This window comes from Camponotus vicinus, unplaced genomic scaffold (assembly GCF_025532165.1).
Source record: "Camponotus vicinus isolate PSW18456_S1 unplaced genomic scaffold, iyCamVici1.0 SCAF_10, whole genome shotgun sequence".
NCBI classification, from domain to species: Eukaryota; Metazoa; Arthropoda; class Insecta; order Hymenoptera; family Formicidae; genus Camponotus; species Camponotus vicinus.
The window spans coordinates 15,971,426-15,995,429 of record NW_028141946.1 but is presented as its reverse complement, the minus strand read 5'-3'; the positions used below and the strand labels follow the sequence as shown (position 1 = coordinate 15,995,429).

Genomic DNA, 24,004 nt, shown 5'->3' with positions numbered 1-24,004 from the left:
CTTCAATTACATACATCACAATTTTAATAAGTATGTGGCTCTCAGTTCTGTTATATCTGAAATAAGCGTTTAAAAATGTTAATAAATAGCATAATATATTAGAATTTCATTACAGAATAACTTTAGTGGAAATATTATCAAATCTTATGAGTATGTATATTACAGTATACGTAAGTACAGTTTATTAAATAGCAAATTACCTTAAGGGTACGGAAACAGCAACTTGCATTGTAAATGACTTCTTTCACAGCACTGATGGAGATATTACCAAAATACCATGATATGCTATCTATAACAAAGATATGGAAATCTGATTCATCACTGAAAATAAGAAAGATCCATTACTTCTTGGAATATTGCTAGGAATGTCATTAAACTGCACTCTTGTCTTATTACGAAATATTTAAATACACAATACTTATTAAAATTGTGATGTATGTAATTGAAGATCAAAGAAGAATTTGTTTAAAATGAAAATTACAATTAATTTAACTTTATATTTAACTGTAGAGGCGTGGGGGTAGAAATCTACCCCCACCTCATCTAATAGAGCATCGAGACTCGGGACTCGCTCGTTCCCGAGCCTCTATTCTCGATAACAGCGCTCCCGATAATCTGAGTCTCGAGAATCCAGTCTCGCTGTCGGGAACGAGCGGGAGTGAGAGCAGATTTGCACGCCTCTATTTAACTGATATGTTTTCTTACTTCCTGATTACATTACGTTGTGTCTGTTACGTATGCAATGACACTTCATCCGGAAAAAAGATTTGAAGAATTTACAATCAAGTTTGACTCTTTAAAAATAAAAAAAAATTATTACGCTGCGACATTACGAGAGGTTAGGAAATCTGTCATAACAACTGTGTGCAAGGCAAAGATACAGAATGGTATAATAAAATTATTAACTATTTATGGACAGCACACACCATGCAAATAGCAAACAAAAATATACTTAGTACACTTTTTCCTTTCTACTAAGGGCGTGTTCCGAAATTCACTGCCAGTACTACCAGCATATCGTCATCCTTGTCTAACTTTCGGTAAACAACAAAGATGACGATATGCTGGCAGTATTGGCAGTGAATTTCGGAACACGCCCTAAGTTGCTACGCTCCAAATTGTTACAAGCAGAGAGAAGCCTGAGAGCGGCCATCCGGCCGTTTTCCCGTTTAAAAAAAAAAATTTTTAATTTTTTAATATTATTATTTTTGAAAATTAAAACAACTATTTTGTATAACAATGTTTTCAATTAAAATATTTCTATTTAACTTGTACAAATTTTCTTCCTTGTACTTCTATTTATCTTGTACAAATTTTTATTCTTAGTTGGCGCAATTTTTTTATATCACTACTTTTGTAGACAATATGACAGTTGGATACAATTAGTGCATGAACTTGGCGCCCTTTTTTTACCTTTTTTTAAAAAAGTAAGTTTTTGGGGATTATTTTGTAGACGCCGCAAACTGTCACTCGCGCTCGCTCGATAAAAGAATACAAACACGGTGCTCTAAAAATAACTGCGCGCTTTTTACCTTTCGATGATTCTCTTTTTCGTATTGGTCCATGCATGAAAGGGCGACGATTTTCGATGAAAACGACCGGATGTACCTACTCGTCTTATGGTACAGGTCTTACGGTACGTTACCCGTCAAAACTTCATGATTTCCCGTCAGCGAATGACGTATGCGGAAAGAGAGAGAGAAACTTTATCGCCGTACAGGCAGACGAGCGATCCGGCAAGGTGCGAGGGTAGACTCTCGATCGCCATGGAAAAGCGAGTATTTGTATTTAATGAAATGAGCCATATGATAATCAATTCGTGCTGCCTTCTAGTAGAGTGCGAGCGTAACTTCTCTCTCTCTCTCTCTCTCTCTCTCTTTAATCCCTCTTTTTATCTCGCGCGAATTGTGGATTCATGCATTTCATTAAACTTGTCACCAATCTATGTTATTGGGATCAAATATCATGACCTTGAGCAGGCAATTGGATCGAATAATATGAAGATTAGAATTACCAACCAACCGCATCCTGAACAGTTTAAAATTAACTGTATTGATCATGTGGAGTACAGGAGACTCTCGAGCTTGTTCAGGGAAAAGAAAATAGAATGGTATACGTTCTCGGACAAACAAAATAGACCAATACGAGTCATGGCAAGAGGTCTTCATGCCGAGACCGATCCAGAATCTATTAAAAATGACCTAAAAAGAATGAACCTAAAGATCCTTGAGGTAGTGAATATAATTGGATACCGATACCCCGCAGATGATGAAGAAAATGGAAAGCGTAAAAGAATCAATAATACCAAAATGCCTCTAATTGTAAGACTCTTCGAACTTGCCTTTGATAAGAGTGAGGATGCTAGTAATATTTACGCGGTAAATATAATATGTAATCAAAAAGTGAGTATAGAACCCATACTCTATAAGCGCGTGATATTATTTAATATTAAATATTATGTTAGAAATATTCTTAGAACATTAAATATAATATTTTATAATATTTATATAACAATTTGGAAATATTAATAGATGGTTATATGTCCGCTCCTGATAATATTATATAAATATTAAAGAAATAATATTATTTAATGTTATTGTAATATTATATGAACCTTAAAAAAATATTAGTATTTAATATTATAAATCATAAATATTTAATATTCTATAAATGTTATTAAAAATTCTATAAATAATATTAAAAAAATAATAGTTTATAAATATTGCCTATTAATCAGTGTGAAGAATATATAGGAAAATGAAAAAATTATAAACTTATAAACTGAAAAATTATAAACTTTATTTTCATTAAATAAAATTTTTTTTTATTGTTTACTTTTAAATTATATTCTATTAAAATTCTTTATATCTTTATATAAATATCTTTTAATTTGTTGTATAACAAAAAATTCTACTCTTTTTATAAAAGAAACAATATCTTTAAAAACAGCATTTATAATTATAATCTTTGCATTTATAATCTTCATATTAAATAAGTATCTTAAACACTAAATGGAAATTATATAAAAGATTAAGTAAATATATGATATTATTAATACTAAATTCTAAAGTTCTTTTTTAGAGAAATAATCATTTCTGTCTTTTTATTCGGTCCTGTGCATGGGACAACCAAATTTTAAGAGGTACGCTTACATCTCCTTCATCTTTGAATTTACTTCTTATAACATCTAAAATGATCATAGAACATACTAAAAAATAAATTTAAACATTATTAATGTAAATATATTTTTTTTATTAAAGTGAAATAAAGTTCATGCAAAATATAGAGTATGAAATTTCGTGCCGCGCAAAAAATAGAGTTTAAACGTGCCACTTATTATTAACAATTTTACAACATATTTTAAGAAATGTTCTTTTAAATCTGAAAATAGCATTAACACATTTGTATAAAAAATATAATTTTCACTTTACTAATTATAAAAATAATTATAAAAATTTAAAAAATGGTATTATATCCTTTTTCATGAAAAACTATATTTATAAGCGTTTCATTAAGTTAAATTATTATTATACATTTATTATTTTATATTTATTATTTATTAATCTTACTTAAAGAAAGAAACACATTAAATGCATAGCGCATTCGAGGCGCAGATTGCGCGATGACAACAAGCAGATTATGTTGCGCGTGTCAATACGTGATACAATTTATGAAAGGAAAAGTTAAAATATAAAATTATAAATGTTTTGTAATATTAACAACACTACTTTTACAAAAAGAAATGAAGTTTTGAATAAAATTTTAGATTTTAAATAAATTATAAATCTATTCTTACCAAATATGATTTTCCATAAAAATAGCGTTTCAAATTTCTCTTTCTTTTCTTTTTGTCCAGTCCAACTGAATTTCGCAGCTCTGTAAATAATATTTTCATAATCCTAGTAACGGTCTTTTTCAAAGTATTTTGTGACCATAGATAAAGCGCCGATTTCTGCAAAAAAGATTTTAATAATAAATATTTATAATGATGATACAAATAACACTTTCAAAAAAGAGAACACATTACAACAAATTAAATAATATAATATAAAATAATACAAACATATAATATAATATAATACAAACTAAATAATATAATAATAACTTGAAATGATATAAAACTTAAAGAATGTATAAATTGTTCTGAACAAGTAAAAAACATATATAATATTTCTATTACGTACAAGTTACGTTCTACGTACAAGTTGTTTTTTAAATGTTTCGTCATTTTTTAATTGCTGTTCGATGTCTCTTACGTCATCAAGACTTTTCATAGGAAATTTTTCATCTAAAATATTGTTTTCAGTATCATTAATCTGATTTTCCAATTGCTTAGAAAAATTTTATTTTTTTTTCAATAAAAATTCGCATCTCTTTATCCGATTAGTAATATCTATCAAACTTTTAATAACAAATGTTTTAAAATTTTCGTTTTCTGTAGAAAAGGGTAAATAATGCTTCTTTTTCATTTATAATTATATATTGAAACTAAATTTCTATTGTTATATAATAATATATTTCAAACATAATAACATATTTCAAACATAATAACATATTTCAAACATAATAACATTTTTACCTATAGCTTTTCTACTTGTGTTATGTGCCACATTTTTTTCACTAGAATTGTCACTTGTATTTCTTAGAGGACTTGAATTGTTTGATTTCCGATTTTTATCAATCTCTTCTTCAATTTCAATATCAGAATCTGATTTATTTCTTTCAATATGATCCATATTTCTCATTACACTGGATACAGATGTAACTTTCAAAGATGGCGGTTTTGGATACGTCAATTGTAGAGATAAAGGTAAAGGTTTTTTTTTTCTTTGGCAACTTTGCAATAACAGATGAAGCATCATCATCTTCAGATTCAGAACTAGTTAATGTTTTCTTACTCCGTAATTTTCTTTTACGTTTGCTTTCATTTTCATCTGCAGTAGTATTAATGTCGGATATTTCCTCTGCTAATTTTTCCTTTTCTCGAGCCCTTTTATAAGTTTCTTTTGATAAAAAAATTAAAGAAAATTATTTATTTCTACTTCAATAAATTTATGATTGATGAAAATTACTCTTTTGATAAACTCTCGAGGAAAAAATGTCCATATATAAATATATATAACATATACCCATCGATCATTGACTTACATAAATATTATTATATAAATATCAGTTTTTATAATTGTCCAAAAATAAATTATCTTGTAGTAAATTCTTGTAATTATATTTTGTGTTTTTACTTAAGTATATAAATATTTATACGTTTACATTCACGTATATTTACTTCATATAGTTACTAACAATTGTTATTTTAATTATTTTGATTATTATCATATATAATTATGTAGCAAATACAATTACTTATCAGAAGCATTAGATGTAAGATTACAATATGTGATCTTACATAAAATGTTTATATAAATGATTATATATGAAATATAATAATTTACCAGGAGCATTTTATGTAAGATCACATATTGTAATCTTACATTAAATGCTTCTGATAATTATGTTTGATACATAATTATATATGATGATAATCAAAATAATTAAAATGACAATTGTTAGTAAATATATGCATGAACGTAAATGTACAAATCAAGAGACACGGTAGTGTCTCGCGCCAAGTTCATGCGAAGCATTAGCGCGGCACTCCGTGTATTTATACGCGAGTCGGACAGTTGAGAGTAACTCAGATTATCGGATTTCAATAACGGCTGAACGGATTGAATTCTTACTAGTCTTAATCGATAGAGCGGGTTTGAATTGTATAAAGAAAGTATCTTTATTTTTATGCTGCGTGATCTATAAACGGAGATATCATAACGCAATAACTGCATTATTTGAAATTAAATTGAATGTTGCACACAAAATGGACACAGTATATATTGCGAATACACTAGCAACTTATGACAAATGACTGTTATCATAAGATAAATGAAAACTTTATCTGAGATGCTCCTTTCTTCCCATCTTTCATCGAGTGCGATTGTGATTGTGGTTGTGCGTTAAGTGAAAATTATATAAAATAGTTTACAATGAATGAAATTTAATAACACTGTGATGAACAGTATAACTAACAAAATGAACTCACAGACTTTATATTTACAGATGTTGACATTACTGATGAGGAATGGTTGAACGAAAGTTTAGTAGGTGATTACGTGTCTTGCGGTAATGCTAATGTGCGTGATGATGGTAATGGGCTTAATAATGACAATGTGCCTGATGATAATAATGATGATGATGATATGGTGACAATATGATTAGCCCCGATAATGTGCTTGACGGTGATGACATGACAACTTTCAATGCCAACGGCAATCAGTTGGAAAAATGCTATGGTATGTATTAAACTTTATTCTTTATTCTTCCTTCTTAATTATATCGTTATATTGTACTTATAATAGCAATATGTTATATGTACTTAATTTCGTATGTATGTACTTGTGTAAAATAACTAAACAGATAATTTTAATGATACTTATAAAGAGAAATAAATATTTTTCTTTTTTATCTTATACAGATGCGTGTCGTACCGAACAAAAAATTATTAAAAATCTCATACAAAAGAATACGAGACAGTTGGAGATAATAATAAATTTAATAAATAACGCAGGACCAGCTAATACAATATATAATAATGACGAAGTCCAATTATTGCCGGAATTTCCGCTATCAACAGTTGACGAATTTTTCAAATTTGACACGGATCTCCAAAAGGACAGAGAGATTCGGAAACAATTAGTGAGTACTTTTCTGTTTTTGCGTCCATTTCTTTTTTCTTCTTCTCTCTATTTTTAAATGTGAAATAAATGTATATTTCTATAATTCAATCAACAACAAAAATTCTTTTGTAGAGATAAAAGTAGAAGACAAAATCTAGATATTGAATATACTGGGTGTCACACTAATTAATTCCTCTCATTATTTTGTACATAAAAGTATTAAGATAAGATAATTGGTGTAAAAAAAACACATAGTTGTTTCGAAAAAAAAATATGTAATTTGCAATTAACAATTACAATTTTTTTTTAAAAATAACTATGTTTTCTTTACACCAATTGATTCCTCTCATTATTTTGTACATAAAAGTATTAAGGTGAGGTAATCGAAAAATGAATATTTTACGATTACCTCACCTTAATACTTTTATGTACAAAATAAGATATTTTACGGTTTATATAAAATTAAGAAACGATTTCAAGCCTCATAACTCTGCAAGTACTTAATGAAAACTAATTTAATTATAGTGTTTTGGAAAGCTCTCGAGATAAGCTACAAGAATAATAACGCAATGAAAAATAAATGGTTCCATTTAAGAAATTGAAGGTGACCTTCACATGATCTTGACAACGCTATTCAAGGTCGTACTAATATTACTGTGCATTATTTGAAACCCTATAACTTTTATAGGAAACATTTTTGTCTGCCGTTCTCGGTTTTCGAGATATTCGGCTGATACGGGTGGTCTGAAACACCCTGTATATATATATATATATATATATATATATATATATATATATTTATTTATTTATTTATTTATTTATTCATATAATAAAAACAATTTTGAAAAATAAAATAATGAAAATAATAGGCTCAACATAATAATAAATTACTAATGGGTAAAAAGGCAAATAAAAATCAAAAGACACGCGGTTATTAGTGCGCAAATTTAGATATATAGTATAAAATATTTACTTAAATTTACTTAAAGCGTAATATATAACATTCTTTTAAATTTTATTACAATTTTTGCTGCCTTTTGTCGCTTAGTAATTTTGAAAGAAGCTCTTAAAATATATTAAATTCATGTTTCCTTTTTCTTCAATTCAAGCGGCTTAAATTGAAAATATTATTAAACATTTTTGTAACATTCTGTTATAGAAAAGGAAAATTGCAAAAATTGGAGGAAACGCTTTCGTTCACAAGACAAGGAATATTATAAAATACACATTATCGGATGAATTGTGCCGCAAATTATCATGGACAGGCTAAAAAGGATCAACGGCAATTAAGGACACAAGTTTTGTCACAGTTATTATGGGTAATTATTATTTCTTTAAGATATATTTTTATTTCTCCTTTTTATGTAATATTGCTTAAAAATAGTTGCACCTTTAATGTATTCGAACATCAGTATTCGAGATAGTATCTAACATATGCTTAGATGTAACGTGCACTTTTAACTTTAAATTTTTCTTCAGAATTATTAATAAGATCTTACTTCAAATTTCGTTCAAATATTCTTCTACACTTTATACTCTTTCCAATTTTTTACGGATCAAAATTTTTATATTCTTTCCAAAAGTTACAAACGTTTATAGCTATACTTTACTTCATGACTACCCTATTCTAACTATTGGAATTAAAGCACAAAATATTTTAATAATTATGTAACAAATCGTTTTTCAGCATACGTTTCGGACGACGAAAAAAGTAATATGCACGATATTAAAAAGACCATCCAAGAATGGTTACGACATGCGGGAGATCGCCTCGACTATTTAAGAAATAAGGAGAAGAAGGTTGGTAAATTATTGAAAATTCCATACGATATTATTTAAAAAACAATAGGGCTGTATAATGTTGCTGCATAACATTTTTAGTGTTGAAAATGAGAAAACATTGAAATTAATATGTTTTTTAATATATGTAAATGTATATCATCTTATATCATATTTCACTTATATATTTAATTTTGTGTGTGTGTGTGTGTGTGTGTGTGTAAAAAATTAAATTCTATATTGTAAAAAAAAAATATATTAATTATCTTTTGTATATTTTTTTACAGCACTATGACAATATATGAAGATTTTATTCAACAAAATGAAGATTGTGACGATGTGCGCAATGGAATGCTTGGTCATCATCGCGTATTGATGCTACTAGACTAGTTGTACCATTGAAAACTTTGTATCAACCAAAATATAATAAAGAAATGAACTTAAAATGATGAGTTTTGTTATTTATTATAGAATAAATCAATATGCAGCTATTTTACCGACCGAATTACGCACGTCTAAAAGTCGTCTTAATTGAAATGTCTGAGACGTCTTTATGACATCCTTAGTGAGACATTTAATTATATCTTGATTGGGACGTCTTGAGTGAGACGTCTTAAAACAATGCCCGACAGATATCTTAAATCGGGACATAAGACGTCTTAAAAACGTCATAAAGATGTAATTCTGATAACTTCTTAAGACGTCTTTAGAAATTTCATGACGTCTTTAAGACATCTTTAAGACGACATAATGTTGTGTGGGTATATAATTATATTATATATATTTATATTTGGCTTGTAAAATAGATATATTTATTTACCTTGCGCTCCAATTATCATACCTTACTGGCTCTTGCGAATTTTTAATTAATAATTTTATTATTTATTATTTAACTTGCACTTTATTATTTATCACTACTCAAAATGCGGTTAATGATACATGTCACTAATGACACATATGACACATGTCATTAATATCGCAAATATCGCAAAGCGTCATTAGCGCAATCTTCCGTCGAGAGTAGGAAATGTACGTTTTCTCTTTCTATGTGTTGTGTACATGTGCGTTGATGACGATGATGATAAAGACGTTTCTTAATTGAAAATTTTCATATTTCGACTTTGCGTTATGATATCTCCGTTTATAGATCACGCAGCACAAAAATAAAGATACTTTCTTTATACAATTCAAACCCACTCTATCGATTAAGGCTAGTAAGAATTCGATCCGTTCAGCCGTTATTGAAATCCGATAATCTGAGTTACTCTCAACTGTCCGACTCGCGTATAGATACACGGAGTGCCGCGCTAATGCTTCGCATGAACTTGGCGCGAGACACTACCGTGTCTCTTGATTAATAACAAATAGTAGACGTGGAAACAGCTGATGAAAACCTATTTGTTATAAATTGTATTCAAAGAGATACACAATGTAGAAAATATTAAAGCCGTGTGCTGTGAAAACGGCCGATGAAAAACTAATTGTTATCAATTGTAGTTCGAAAATACGCAATGAAAAAAGATAATATTTCGTGAATATAACTTATTGTAATCAGAAGCCTGTCGTATTGCTCCCTGATTTCAACCTTTAAAAACGATTGATGAAACCTTATTCGTTATGAATGGTATTAGCAAAAGTTGCAATAATGATAATGAAATGCGATAAAAATATAATATAATTCATTTTGACAATATATGTGCAAATTGTGGTATCGTAAGCATGTTAGACGAAACTTGAACATATAAGTTACCATCGGCCGTTCTGATTACTATATGTATAATTGGAAACATTAAAAAGACCTAATAATCCTGTCTTCATAAGGTTCAATTTCTTAAAATTTCGTGATTTGCTTATTGTTTCCGTCATTTGAAAGAAGGGTGTTAAGAAGTTTGCCAACCGATATTTGCCCAGTCACATTTTGACATCCTTCGTAAGACTACTATTAAATTTGCCATTTTTCATCAGCCTCTACATTGATATAACTGATGTCAAAATCGTCATTAGCGATCTCAAAAACACGCAGACAATGAAATTATGATAGAGAAATGTCGTAAAAGCTGTAAGAGAATGACACTCATGAGTAGCGTTAGTTAGCATTGTGCTAAATGGTGTTAAACTTTCGAATGTGTTTTCTAACCTTAAAACGCCTTGTTAGCCAAAATAAAAAAACACGTGTTTAATGGTTTTCGATGTACTACGTATGTGCAAAGTTTCAAGAATATCGACGAATGGCACTTGAGTAGTGTTACTTGTCAGAAACACGAGATAGCAGCGACCAATCACGACGCATTACGTTATCGCAACTTGCAATAACTGCGCACTCTTTATTGTATGCTGGCGCCATCATGGCGACTTAAAGGTGAAAGCACATAAAATTGCATAGGCGCATAACCATAAGCATAAAGAAATTGATTGGTCCACAAATATATGCATAAGAAAATGAACCAATCAATTTTCTTATGCTTATGGTTATGCGCCTATGCAATTTTATGTGCTTTCACCTTTAGACATGTCTTAAGGCCTTTGCACGTACAAAAATTTTAGTCGTAACCGTAAGGTCGTAAGAAAACTGACCAATCACAGTCGAGTATTCTTCTTGTTATAAAAGAATAATCAACTGTGATTGGTCAGTTTTCTTACGACCTTACGGTTACAATTACAATTTTTGTACGCGCAAGGGCCTTTAAGGCCTTTAAGGCCTAATCACACTAGCAATTGCCGATTGGATTGCGTTTGATGATTGTAAAATAGAGCATAGTCTAAATGGCAATCGCTAATCTCAATTATTGCCTGCTTTGCTCTGATTGGTTGAAAAGTAATGGCCAATCGTAATCGCAATCCAATCGGCAATTGCTAGTGTGATTAGGCCTTTACACTAGCAACACAAACAGATCTTGGCCGGAATTCATAGTTCGATTTAATATTTAAGATCATCTTAAGTAAAGCGTCGTCTACAATGAGGGTGCAGTCCCACCATAGACCTTACAGATATGGACTGGCAATACGTATCAGACTGTGTCCGGAGGAGGTTAGAGAGAGAAACATATTTTTTGGTACTTGTCTTTCTACAAGTGTCCGGACAGTGTCCGGACACTTGTAGAGAGAGAAGTACTGAAAAGTATGTTTCTCTCTCTAACCTCCTCCGGACACTGCTTCTCTACAGAAACTATAGGCGATTGCCAGTCCATACTTATAAGGTCTATGAGTCCCACGTAGACGAAAAAGCGGAACGGAAAAGAAGTATAGTGAGGGTAACCAATCAGAACGTTTCTCCAAAAGACATATTTGTTCCGATTTTAAATAACCGGGTTCCCCATGTACCGGAAAAAGCGGAAATAAGTAAGAGTAAAAAATTATTTTTTATGAATTATAGTTAACAAAAATAATCAATTTTGTAAAAAAATATCTTTTTATAATAAATGGAAAATTCCAATGGAATATAATTTACGAAAAATCAAAGCTAATTCAGAATTATTGTAAATTTTAGGTTAGAATTTTTTCAGTTTTTGCGTAAAATATATTCCATGGGGAACCCAGTCATATAAAAGCGGAATGGAATAAAGAACTTTATAATAATATATAATAATATAATTTAACAAGAGAAATATATTATTTTAGTGTAATTTTATTATGTTTTTATATTTTGTGAAAATATAAAATTAAACTAAACTATTTATATGAAACAATGATAAAATTACATTTTATATTGTAACAAATATTTTATTCAGAATAATATATTCACCTAATTTAATGTTAAGTGTAATAAATTGTTACAAAATTTAATATATATATCTGAAAATAAAACACACACACACACACACACACATATTTTATATTATAATAAAAAAATTTACCGATGACATTATTATTTTATATAAAAATAAATTTATAAATTTTATTTATGAGTAAGAAAGACTAGATATGCTAGGTATGTACATACATACGAGAACGCTAGGTATGATGTCTTTTGGAGAAACGTTCTGATTGGTTACCCCCACTATACTTCTTTTCCGTTCCGCTTTTCCGTTCCGCTTTTTCTTCTACGTGGGACTGCACCCTTAAGGCGTAAGTGTGGGTCCACAACCTTACTTTAATGTGTTGTAAGCCCTAAGGCGCAGTACGTAAGTGACGTCACGTCCGGGCGTAACAATGTTTTAAGCCGGATCACGTAGGGCGGAAAGGAAATGGTCAAATCCATTTTTTAACGCTAAAGTTAAAAGCATAGAGCCCAATACATCATCGCGGGCGGAAAGTGTTTTGGTGCGACGTTTCACAATTTGTGGAAAAAATGAGCGATTGTATAAACGAAAATGTTGTTGAAGACATTGTACATATTAATGATGAAGCTTTGGCCGCTCTTGTGAAGAGCAATCCATATTTATACAATAAAAAGCATAAAGATTTCAAGAATGTTGAAGTGAAAAAGGATACATGGAAAGTCATTAGTACATGTTGTGGTGCAACTTCTGGCAAGTATTTTCTATATTTCTATTTTTCTATATAAAAATTATTGACTATTTATGTCTTAAATATGTAACGTGAATTAAATTTAGGTTAGGGTTAAGTTAGATGTTTTACATATCCATGGTATAATGTATATCAGGTTCATTATAACCTTTAACATACTGAAAAATTATTGATTTCAGGAGAAGAAGCAGAAAATAGATGGAACTAACTTCGAAACCAGTTAGGAAGGAAGTTGTGGGAGATCAAACGTAAACCGCCCAGTGGTTCCGGAGGTGGAGTGAAAATGACCACTTGGGATTTAATGCCAGCCATGTCCTTTCTCATACCTCACATTGAACATAGAAGGTAAATAAAATTCTTATAATTCTCATATGGTACAAAAAGATCCTTTATTTTACTGAGTTGTAAGTCATAAAAGATATACTGTGTAGAATGTCGAAAAAAAAGAAAAGATTTCTTTTCCATTGTATATGATACATAACTTAAGAAACTGTTATAGTTGGACATAACATCACTTACGCAGTAAACCTTTTATGACTTACAACTTTCTCTATGTATTAAAGTATGCCCTAATATTAATTTCCAGAATTTTTTTGACAGAACTCGAGGTTCCATGACTTTCTCACATAACTCTGGACCGTCAACACCACCAAGCGGTTCATCTTCAAACTCTGAAAATTTTGTGATATCACCATCACCATCTTCACTCGATTTGGTGAGTGACGAAATATCAATCGAGTACGATGCAGAAGGGAATACATGCAGTTCCTCGCCTATAAAAATTGTATCGGATGATTTAGACAACGTTTTTATTGACATGACAAACAATGATGGTGATAAGAAAAAACAATTAAATGAAAGTGATGAAAAGAATGCTGGATTTCCGTCCAAGAAATATAAAACTGCTGTCCCGTCATTGGATACCTTTTCTCAACAAAAGAAGAATAAAGAGAATAATCTAGAATTGCTGATTGCAAAGTCTTCGTCTGCCATCCAATCTATGGCGACATGTTTCACACAGGATACTCTAAATGAAACGAATAAAGAAAAAAAGGTGCATCCTTTTGTTGTTGCTATAGAAGCAGCATTTGAAAAGGTTTTAGCTGAAATGGAAATGGAATGTTTTATGGCTGTTATGAACGTTATCAGCAAATATCAAAAATAAACTTGTACCATCAACTATATTTACACGTCACTCTTAATCGGGTTTAATAATATCTGTAGTTGTAAGATATTGGCCAATCATAACCGTTCCATTCTTCAGAGTTTCAGAGGAATGGCTATGATTAGCCAGTCTTAGAACTACGAATATTATAAAATCCGATTAAAGGTGACGTGTAAACATAGTCATCGATGAATACGTTTCCATTCCAAAGAACCTTGATTATAAAATCAAAAGTCAATTTTTTTTCTAAATTTGTTTTTAATTTTAATTATGTTATACAAGGATACATTTTTATTTTTCTAGTGAACAAAATCGTTCCTATAATAAATGTTAATTATGTAATAATTTTATTTTAGCAAGAATATTATTAATATTCTAAGGGAAGTTTCATATCTTTACAAAAAAGTAGAAGCTAATCAGAACTCGCACTGGTAGTAACCTTATCATAATCTTACTACTTTCCTTAATAAGCTTATTCTCAGCGAGAGTTCTGATTGGCTTCTGCTTCCTGATTTTCTGCCAAAGTGTGATTTCTTTCTAAAGGTGTCATTCCAAAGAACTATTTGTTTTTATTTTTAATTGTTATACATCTTTATTTTTAATTATGAAATAATTTTTATTTTAACAATAATTAATATTATTATTAATCTTTTAAATTATTATTTCAAAGATTTTTATTTCAAAGTATTATTTCAAAGAACCTTAACTAAAATATTGGAAGATTAATTAATTTTTCTAATTTTTAAAATTTTTCATTATATTATGCAAAAGTACAGTATTTATTTTGCTAATGAACAAAATTGTTTTTACCAGAAATGTTAATTCGTAATAAAAATTAATATCTATTATTAGTAATCTTTGTGTTGACATATACTGTGATTTTTATTTTAGTATATAGATATAGTAATAATAGTATAAAAATATGTCTACAAGTATTGTAATGTTATAGTTTAAGGGAAAATGTGTTACAGTCATAAAATAAAAAATAAAACTTTTTTCAATGTTTTATTGTACAATTTTTTTCAAAGTTTATTATACAAATTTTTAAAATATATATATATTTATTAAAAGATATTAAAATTGTTTTAGAAAAAAAATGCTAGTTATAATAATAATTATTATTATATTATATTATAATGTAATAATTATAATATACATTATAAATAAACTATATATATATATATATATATATATATATATATATATATATATATAATAAATTATTATAATATAATAATGATAAAATATTATTTACTGTTTTTTATTACAAATGAAACTAAGGCATATTTATATCAAAACCTCTGTAAATAGTTTGCCACTGCCAAGGCACTTTCCCTTCCTCACTCAAAAAATATTCTGCGATTGTGTCTCTCTGATGAGTTGCAACTAATGCACCTCTGTTTGCTCCTAATCGACCAATATTCTAGAGGTAGTTACAGAAAGGATCTCTCCGCCATTCATCAGGTACTATATTATAACTGTCATCTTCATGATCCACATATGAAGGTGGGCAATATTGTTTGAATCCCTGCAGGTGTTCTTCTCTTTTCATAATAAAGTTATGAAGACACACTGTGGCAAGAATAATGCTTTCACTATTATGAGGATGGTGAGCCAAAGTGGTGCGTAAAACTCGCCACCTATTAGAATTAAAATAAAAATAAATATGATTGAGTTACTTGTCTTTATATAATAGTTCATTGTCAATACTATTATGTTAATGGAAATACCTTGATGTCAAAATTCCGAAGGCATTCTCGATTGTGAGTCTTCCACGAGATAGCCTGTAATTAAAAATTCGATGTGCCTCGCTTAGGAGATTTCTTCTTGGATATGGTCTCATTAAGTCGGTGCGTAATGGGAATGCTTCATCGCCAACAAGAAAGTAGGGAACAAACACATTACTACCAGGCAACCGTTCTGGATCTGGGAAATTAAGAGACCCTTCCTCCATGGCTATACCAAATGCAGAGGAACTGAAAATACTGCTGTCTGGAAGAGATTCTAAAAAAATGTTGAAGTTATTAATAAGAAACAATCAAATTAAGAAAGAAAGGTCATTTTTATACTATATTACAACGTACCATAGTTTCCTACTTCCATCCATGTAAAGCAATATTTGCTGTCACAGAGTGCCATCAAAGCTAAAATATTGCTTATAATTGAAGAATTGGGAGCCACATTTTGGTGGACATTGTAATCTGATATGCTTCCCATCTAAAGCTCCACAACAGTTTGGTAAATTCCATCTTGACCAGTATCCATCTGCTATGCGTTTCCATTCTATCGTGGAAGGTGCTAAATGAGTACCCTTTAAACACTTCCATATAGCTTCACATGTCTCTCGAATCACCTCATATGCAGTAGACTTGCCTATCTTCCAATAGTTTGATAAACTAACAATGCTATTGCCAGATGCTAAGTAACTACAAACCAATATACAATTTAATAACAAAATGAAAAACAAAATAATACAAAAATAATAAAACAAAATAATACAAAAAAAGTAGTCACAAATGAAATACAACATACCTAAGTGTGATGGCTAAACGAAATTCTGGAGTTAAAAACTCTCTATAACTATGTTTTTGAATATCATCTGTGATGATTGTTAAAAGTTCTTCAAATTGTTCAACTGTGAGTCGCGTAAATCGGAAAAACTTTTCATGATCTGTATGTTTGTATCTCAAAAAAACAGTCTCATACGCTCCCAGTTGCCCACGCTCCAGAATTAAAGGGTGCACCCACCAACGCCGACCACATTTTTTTAGTCGCTTTAAATATAAATAGAGTTCAAATATAAATATATTTCCAACACACGCAAGGATAAATAAACGTTTTCGTTTGTTGTATTTTATTATTTGCGGCATTATTCCTTCGTAATGTAAATAAGGTTAAGGAAAGCACACACTTATCTACGAGAAAATAAACATTATGCATTAAGCGTTATGGAATTAGACGTATAAATATTGTGGACTATTGTCTTTAAGGTTGTATCTTGCGACTTAAAGCATACGGATTACGGCTTAAAGCTTTCGTCACTTAAAGCAAGGTTGTGGACCCACACTAAGACTTAAGTCTTAAACGACGCTGTAGGTTTGAAAATGTTATACGGCTATTTCATTGGCTGAACAGAATCTTAAGACGACCTAAGACCAAACTTAAGACAATCTTGAATATAAGATTGGACTATGAATTCCGGCCCTTATGTTTTAGTCTTTCGCCTAATCTGTATGGATCCAAAAGATGTGCACGATGTCACTGAACACTTAATTCACTTTTTCGCTGCGTTCTACAGAAAAATGTTGTTGGCTGTTGAACGCGCCAAAAGCGATAATCAACTTGTTTTTATGAAGTGGCAGGAAACTTCGAAATAGATAAAAATTGTTACCTTTATGACTTTATTCTGCTGTATTTTTGTTATTAAGCCGAGAGCACAGGAACATAATTATAAGCACAAGGAAATCGATAGGTCTATAAATATATGCATAAGAAAATGGACCCAATCAATTTACTTATGCTTATAGTTGTGCGCTTATGCAAAAGTCTGTGATCCCCGCTTTACCTTTTAAGACGGCAGCACATATTTAATTTTTGCCGCTTTTCTGCCGTCACGCAGTGCCTGCAGATGAGTTTGATTTCTGATGATATTTTGCCGATATAACCGATGTAGTCATGTTATGTTCTATTTTTATGTAATTTCTGTTGACATATTGTGCCAACATGCAATGTTTAAAATCTACTGTTTTTATGCCAATGACTTCTGCTTCAATTTTGCAGTATTTTTTGTAGCATATTATAATGCAAAGACTGTTTATTTTCTGTTGCATTTTTGCTGGCACTAACTGAGACGGCAGATCATGCGCGACTGTTGCCAGAGTGCTGCCGTTATAATATGTAGCGCATTATTTGCAATACATGATCTTGGCAGACTTGGCTATCTGGGTTATTGTTGTATTATTTATTAATAATAATTATTTTTATTTGCAGCATAGTCATAATAATAAATAATGTGATATAACATAATATGAGAGAATATAATCTTCTGTGTAACCGTATAATTATGATTATATGATATTTCTACAATCATTCTTGGCTATGCAGCAAATATATAAACTTAAATATATAAACTTAAATATATAAACTTTTATGATTGCAGAAATACTATATAATCATAATTATATGACTCGCAGAAGATTATTCATTCTTATATTATGTTATGTTGCTGCGCAGCCCTAATATTTACTCTTACATTATGTTATGTTGTTGCGCAACCCTAATATTCACTCTTATTGATTATTTATATGCAAAAATATCATATAATCATAATTATATAGCTGCGCAGAAAGTTATTTTTACTCACATTATATTATCGTTGTATTATTTATTATAACTATGCTGCAAATATAAACTTGTACATAGATAATGTACATATTATTGTACATATTATTAAATAAATGTAATTAGACAAATAAATGTAAAATATGTGACCACTAAAATAATGACTACATATATATATATATGTACATACATATGTACATATATACATATACATATATATATTACATGTTAGATAATAATTAAAATTGTAGATATGTATAGGATGAAGAAATATGAGGGCAAAAGAAGAATAACAGCATGATTGCGCTACATATATTGACTGCATGGTTGCGCCGCACTCATAATGTGCATACTGGCAGCAATATTGCGCCTTACTTTCTGTGAAGAGGATTCAGGTAGAAAGACCATTGATAGATAATATATCCAAATTATAGTCACAATCAAGAATAAAGGAGAAAAGAAGAATTTTAAGAAAAAGGAAGATAATTATTTATAATTATTGATAACAATAAACAGCATGGTTAGACTATATATATTGGCTGCATGGTTGCGCCGCACTCATAACGTGCATACTAGCAGTAATATTGCTTTTTACTATCTCTGAACCCTGGCAAAAATGAGACGTTTGTTTGGCGTTTACATGAACGTTTGTGGAAGTTCGTCGAGAGTTTAAAAACGATTAGTAAAGAGTTTGTAGAACAAAAATTGCAACACTGCAGCGTTTAAAAGACGTTTGTACGTTATAGCGTAATCGTAAACGTTTGAAAAGTCTGAGTAAACTCTGTACACGAAGATGTATCAACGTTTACTGAACGTACTCTGAAAAATGTTACCTCAGCATTGCAAAACTTTCATGTAACATTATATAAAGAGTTTGTAGAACAAAAATTGCAACACTGCAGCGTTTGATACGCATTCAAAACCCAACAGCGTTATGTAAGTGCTCTTACAAAGTTTGAAAAGCATATAAACTCTCAGAAAACCCTCACTCAACGGTTGTTAACGCTTTATAAAGTTTCTTATTTTCGCCAGGGAAGAGGAACCAACTAAATGTCATCGATAAATTTAATAAAAAATATAAACTTAAATTTAAACGGGCCATCAGAGCCAAACGCGGATGGTAGTGCGTAAGTTCAACGAGAATTAAGTTTTCGTTGAAACTTATTTGTGTGCACAGGGCACAAATTTTCTTGGTACGATACCAAGCAAATTTAAATAATTCTCAATTCGAGAAATTATTTAAGGGACAATAATTAAATAATTTCTCGAATTGAGAATTATTTAAATTTGCTTGGTATTGTACCAAGAAAATTTGTGCCCTGTGCACACAAATAAGTTTCAACGAAAACTTAATTCTCGTTGAACTTACGCACTACCAAATTTAAGTTTATATTTCAATATACAGAGCCTAATTTCTTATAGTTATGTCACGGACGACTTCCGCGCGATTTGCCGTCGGATAGTCGGAGTCGGGATCAGAGTCCGGTAGGCGGTCGAAAATAAACTAGAGCGTATGTAAATGAAAACAAAGAACGAGAGTTTATGGCGTGTTACAGTGTGTGTTTGTGTTGCGTGAGTATAAATGTGCGAATCAGAAGTATTCGTTCGTTCGTACGTCTGCACCCGAATTCGGTATGTGAGATGGTGCAGCTTTAAGTCGCGTTTCGATATATCTCGAAACGCGTTCGCACGCTATGATGTTCGTATGCCGCGCGTGTTTACAATTTACCGCGGTCAATGACCGTTTGACGTAGCGCGTGTCTCGGCGGTTTTTGTCGCGCGTCTGGGCGATAGGTCTAGCCCCGTTTTTACGCGGATCGCTTTAGCGTCGTTTTCGCGGAAATGTTTTTACAATTCCCGGTTTCAGATAGGATGTTCCTGGGAACGCCGTGCCGACGAGAACAACTCGTCCGAGGTAGCTCTCCTCTCTATATTTTCGATATTTTCTGCACCGGCGTTAGGTGGTCGGATGGTTTGACCGATATCGAGATCCCTCGATCGAATCGGAGTGCACTCTGATTCGGTTTCCTTTCGGTCGGATACTGCTCAGATGGAAGGAGCCTCAAGAATCGAGAGTGCTCGATGGAGGAAGAGTTCTCTCTACCTCCGGATCTTGAAAGCTGGCTAATTCTTTGGAGCGGTCTAGGTTTCGGATCGTTTCACTTGCGTGAGCGGATAGGAAAAATAGGTGCTTAATTCGCCGAATGCGGCCTTTTTATACCGGCTAATTACCCGCGTCGGCGCGCGGCGATATTACCCCCTTCCGGACGGGTTTCGGGAAAACGGTACGGTCGGGCCCGTTCGGAGGGGTTCGGGAAGTGCGCCGAACGCGGGTTTTCGCCGGTCGGCGGTCCGGGCCGCATCGGCGACGCTCGGTGGTTTCCGGCTAATTTAGCCTAACGGCTTAAAGCCGTATACGGTACGTTTCAAACGCTTAAAAATGTGGGCGCACCGCGCCCCTGCCTCTGCCCGGCGGGTGTTCTGCCGGGCGGCAGCTTCCGGCGGATCGCATGCCGGGAACAAAGTAACGTGCAGGGGGTGCATCGTTACAGTTATTTAATAAAAAATATTTCAAGATTATAGTCACGATCAAGTATAAAATATAAAAGAAGAATTTTAAGAAGAAAGATAATTATGTGACAAGTAACACGAAGAACGAAAAGGAAAAAAGAATATTGGATGAAAAAGTAATGCAGCAAGAAAGTAATTGCGCTTGATGCGAAAAATAGCATATTGAACAAATCAACATCAAGTGACGACGATTGAGTAATTGTTCTGCTGAATGCAACCATTATATATCTAGAACATAATACATGTTTAAGGTTCTTATACACAGAATGTGTAATACATTAACGCGTTGTATTTTTGATGCATACAGTTTTTAAAAGAATGAAATAATAAAAAAGTTTTTTCAAAAAAAAAAATACTCCCGACTGCTGCCAACAATAATTACAAAATAAAAAAGTAATTAATAAATTAAATAATAAAAAATATAAAATAAAGGAAAAAGAAAAGTTTAATAAAAAACAACAAATAAAAATCTAAAATAAAAAAATTAAATAAATTAAAAAAAATAAAAAAACAAAAAGTAAATAAAACAAAAATATTAAGTAATAAAAAAAATATTTCACAAATATTTAATATTTAATAATAAAAATATAAGCTTAGAAAAGTTTGAAATAATGTCTAATTGTAAATATTAATACAATTAACTCTTCAAATTATTATTAAATATTACACTTAAAAAATTATACATGTACTATATATGAGAAGTAATCATTATTATTTCAATTTATTCTTATTTGAATTGACTCTTCATATATTTAGCGTAATATGATTTACTATTTAAATAAATTTAAAAACATACGCGCACACATACACACATTCATGTATACACGCCGAACACACCTAGCGCGGCGTCTCCCGACTGCTCTTGTAAAATATAGAATTAATAATGATTACAATGTAACAAAGTAATTTGTTAATATTATTTAATTCTAAAATCTTAATCCTTTGTAAATCATATTACGCTAAATATATGAAGAGTCAATTCAAATAAGAATAAATTGAAATAATAATAATTACTTCTCATATACATGTATAATTTTTTAAATGTAATATTTAATAATAATTTGAAGAGTTAATTGTATTAATATTTACAATTAGACATTATTTCAAACTTTTCTAAGCTTATATTTTTATTATTAAATATTAAATATTTGTGAAATATTTTTTTATTACTTAATATTTTTGTTTTATTTATTTTTTGATTTTTTATTTTTTTAAATTTATTTAATTAATTTTTTTTATTTTAGATTTTATCTTATCTTGTTATATACATAGAATATATAATTTATTATCATTTATTTTTAGTTACACTACTAGCTGCAATAACATTCAATTGTTTCTTAATCAAGCAAAAAATATCTCTTACCTGCGTGAAATTTAAATTCGGACACATGGAAACACTTTCTTTCTGGAGGCTGTTTGAAGTGGTATAATCCTTCGGCGTGACAGTTGCCTTTGTCAGTACTAAACCTTTCAATAAAACACATAAAATTGTTCCAAACATAATTTGCATTTTTCGTAAATGTTTGCACTCAATCGGTTCCCGTTAAATCCTCAGTTAGTTGTTTTTCTCACTCTACTAATTCTGATGTGCTAATCGAATTGATATTAATTCATACATATATTTTCGATAAATTCTTTAAAACTCAATTTTAACGAATTGCAAGTTATTATCTTCTAATATTATGTTTTTAGATTTCTCCTTATGGTCACAGTATATATCTTAAGATTAAATTAGAGAATTCTTAGTAAGTAAATAACTTCTATTTTTTTAAAGAGAACAAATGACAATGCAAAATGGTACATATTCATTGGATTGTATCGCGAATACAGGAATATAATTATTATCAGCTTTTCTTTTTCATTAATATTATAATAGAAAAACAGTCGATAAAAAGATAACCACAATCAAATTACAAACGATCAAAGAAGTTATAGAATTATAGATCTTGTAACATTTTCAGCCATATTCAAGCACACGCGGCGTGTAATCGAATTCACTTCAATATTTGCTATCTTTGCTATTAAATATCTAACTATGACAACTCGTTCATACGATTATGTTACTACGTGCTATGCTTTTTAAAATCCACTATTCGTACACAATTACACGTTTTCCATGATTTTCATATGATGCAGTTTGAATCAAGCGACAAATAACGCGGTAGTGTTTTTTGGCTAGCGATCACAAGTAGTAACTGACTTCGAATGATCGATCTGATCATGTGTTGCCATGACGTCTTATTAGCTGCATTCCGTTGCAATTTATTTTTCTCTACGGAAATACTCGCCGTTATTCCAAAAAGAATTAAAATCTTTAAAAATTGTTTGACAAAAAAGTTATATGTGTATAAAACAAAAATAGTTCTATATATGTATAAATAAAAATAATTATATGTATATATAATTGTTTAATGAATTTTATTAAACTTTTTATATTAATTTATTTCTGAGTATCTTCTCTTTGGTATAAGAGGCACGTTTACTATATAAAAAGATATTCTGATTATAAGAAAAGTAATAATGGATTTAAAAAAATGATTTACACGTTTTCTGTACATTCACATAATGTTTGAATCAAGCGATACGTGACGCCTTACCGTTTTTGCACTAGTATAAATAAGTACAAATTTACAGTAGCACATACATAACTAAAATAAATATTATAATTAATTGTACGAGCTGTTATTATCATTATTTGCATTGAATAACCTTATAATATAATAACTTACATAATATAACTTTAGTTAATATTAACTTAATATAATATACTTAATATATAATATAATGTAATATAAAAATTTATAATATTAATAACTTTATTATTTTAACTCGACTATTGTAATTTTATATACGACAGTCTTTATTATGCACCAGTGTGCATTAGTGCATCCAATAAAATTCCCTCTTTCTCCTGCTATAAATTAATTACTCTATTTCCAAAAAAATGTGATAA

General features: G+C 30.3%; 2 protein-coding genes and 2 pseudogenes across 6 annotated transcripts; 2 read left to right on the top strand and 2 right to left on the bottom strand.

The window, feature by feature from the left end:
- LOC145960040 (uncharacterized) lies at nt 1-9,545 on the bottom strand. Its single transcript, XM_083079312.1, has 6 exons — nt 9,328-9,545; nt 4,580-5,003; nt 4,203-4,288; nt 3,797-3,952; nt 201-289; nt 1-56 (listed from the first exon to the last, which is right to left on the bottom strand). Exons 2-5 carry the CDS (start codon nt 4,863-4,865, stop codon nt 245-247), a joined length of 573 nt encoding a protein of 190 aa, XP_082935438.1. The 5' UTR covers nt 4,866-5,003; nt 9,328-9,545; the 3' UTR covers nt 1-56; nt 201-244.
- On the top strand, nt 6,034-8,528 carry LOC145960672 (uncharacterized). 3 transcript variants are annotated; one of them, XM_083080289.1, is made up of 4 exons: nt 6,039-6,344; nt 6,527-6,747; nt 7,888-8,047; nt 8,416-8,528. In XM_083080289.1, the coding sequence occupies exons 1-3, from the start codon at nt 6,263-6,265 to the stop codon at nt 7,996-7,998; spliced, it is 414 nt and encodes a 137-aa protein (XP_082936415.1). In that variant the 5' UTR covers nt 6,039-6,262; the 3' UTR covers nt 7,999-8,047; nt 8,416-8,528. The 3 variants fall into 3 exon arrangements, with proteins under 3 accessions (XP_082936417.1, XP_082936416.1, XP_082936415.1); XM_083080291.1 differs by lacking the exons at nt 7,888-8,047; nt 8,416-8,528 and adding an exon at nt 6,861-6,881 and having other exon boundaries at nt 6,034-6,344; XM_083080290.1 differs by lacking the exons at nt 7,888-8,047; nt 8,416-8,528 and adding an exon at nt 7,254-7,366 and having other exon boundaries at nt 6,035-6,344.
- A 2,914-nt stretch (nt 9,546-12,459) lies between the features above and the next one.
- Nucleotides 12,460-15,103, top strand: LOC145960751 (uncharacterized; annotated as a pseudogene). Its single transcript, XR_014435453.1, has 3 exons — nt 12,460-12,976; nt 13,154-13,319; nt 13,575-15,103. The product of XR_014435453.1 is annotated as an uncharacterized LOC145960751 (transcript).
- A 265-nt stretch (nt 15,104-15,368) lies between these two features.
- On the bottom strand, nt 15,369-17,215 carry LOC145960332 (uncharacterized; annotated as a pseudogene). The gene is made up of 4 exons (XR_014435329.1): nt 16,672-17,215; nt 16,224-16,565; nt 15,870-16,143; nt 15,369-15,779 (listed from the first exon to the last, which is right to left on the bottom strand). The product of XR_014435329.1 is annotated as an uncharacterized LOC145960332 (transcript).
- Nucleotides 17,216-24,004: the final 6,789 nt, after the last annotated feature.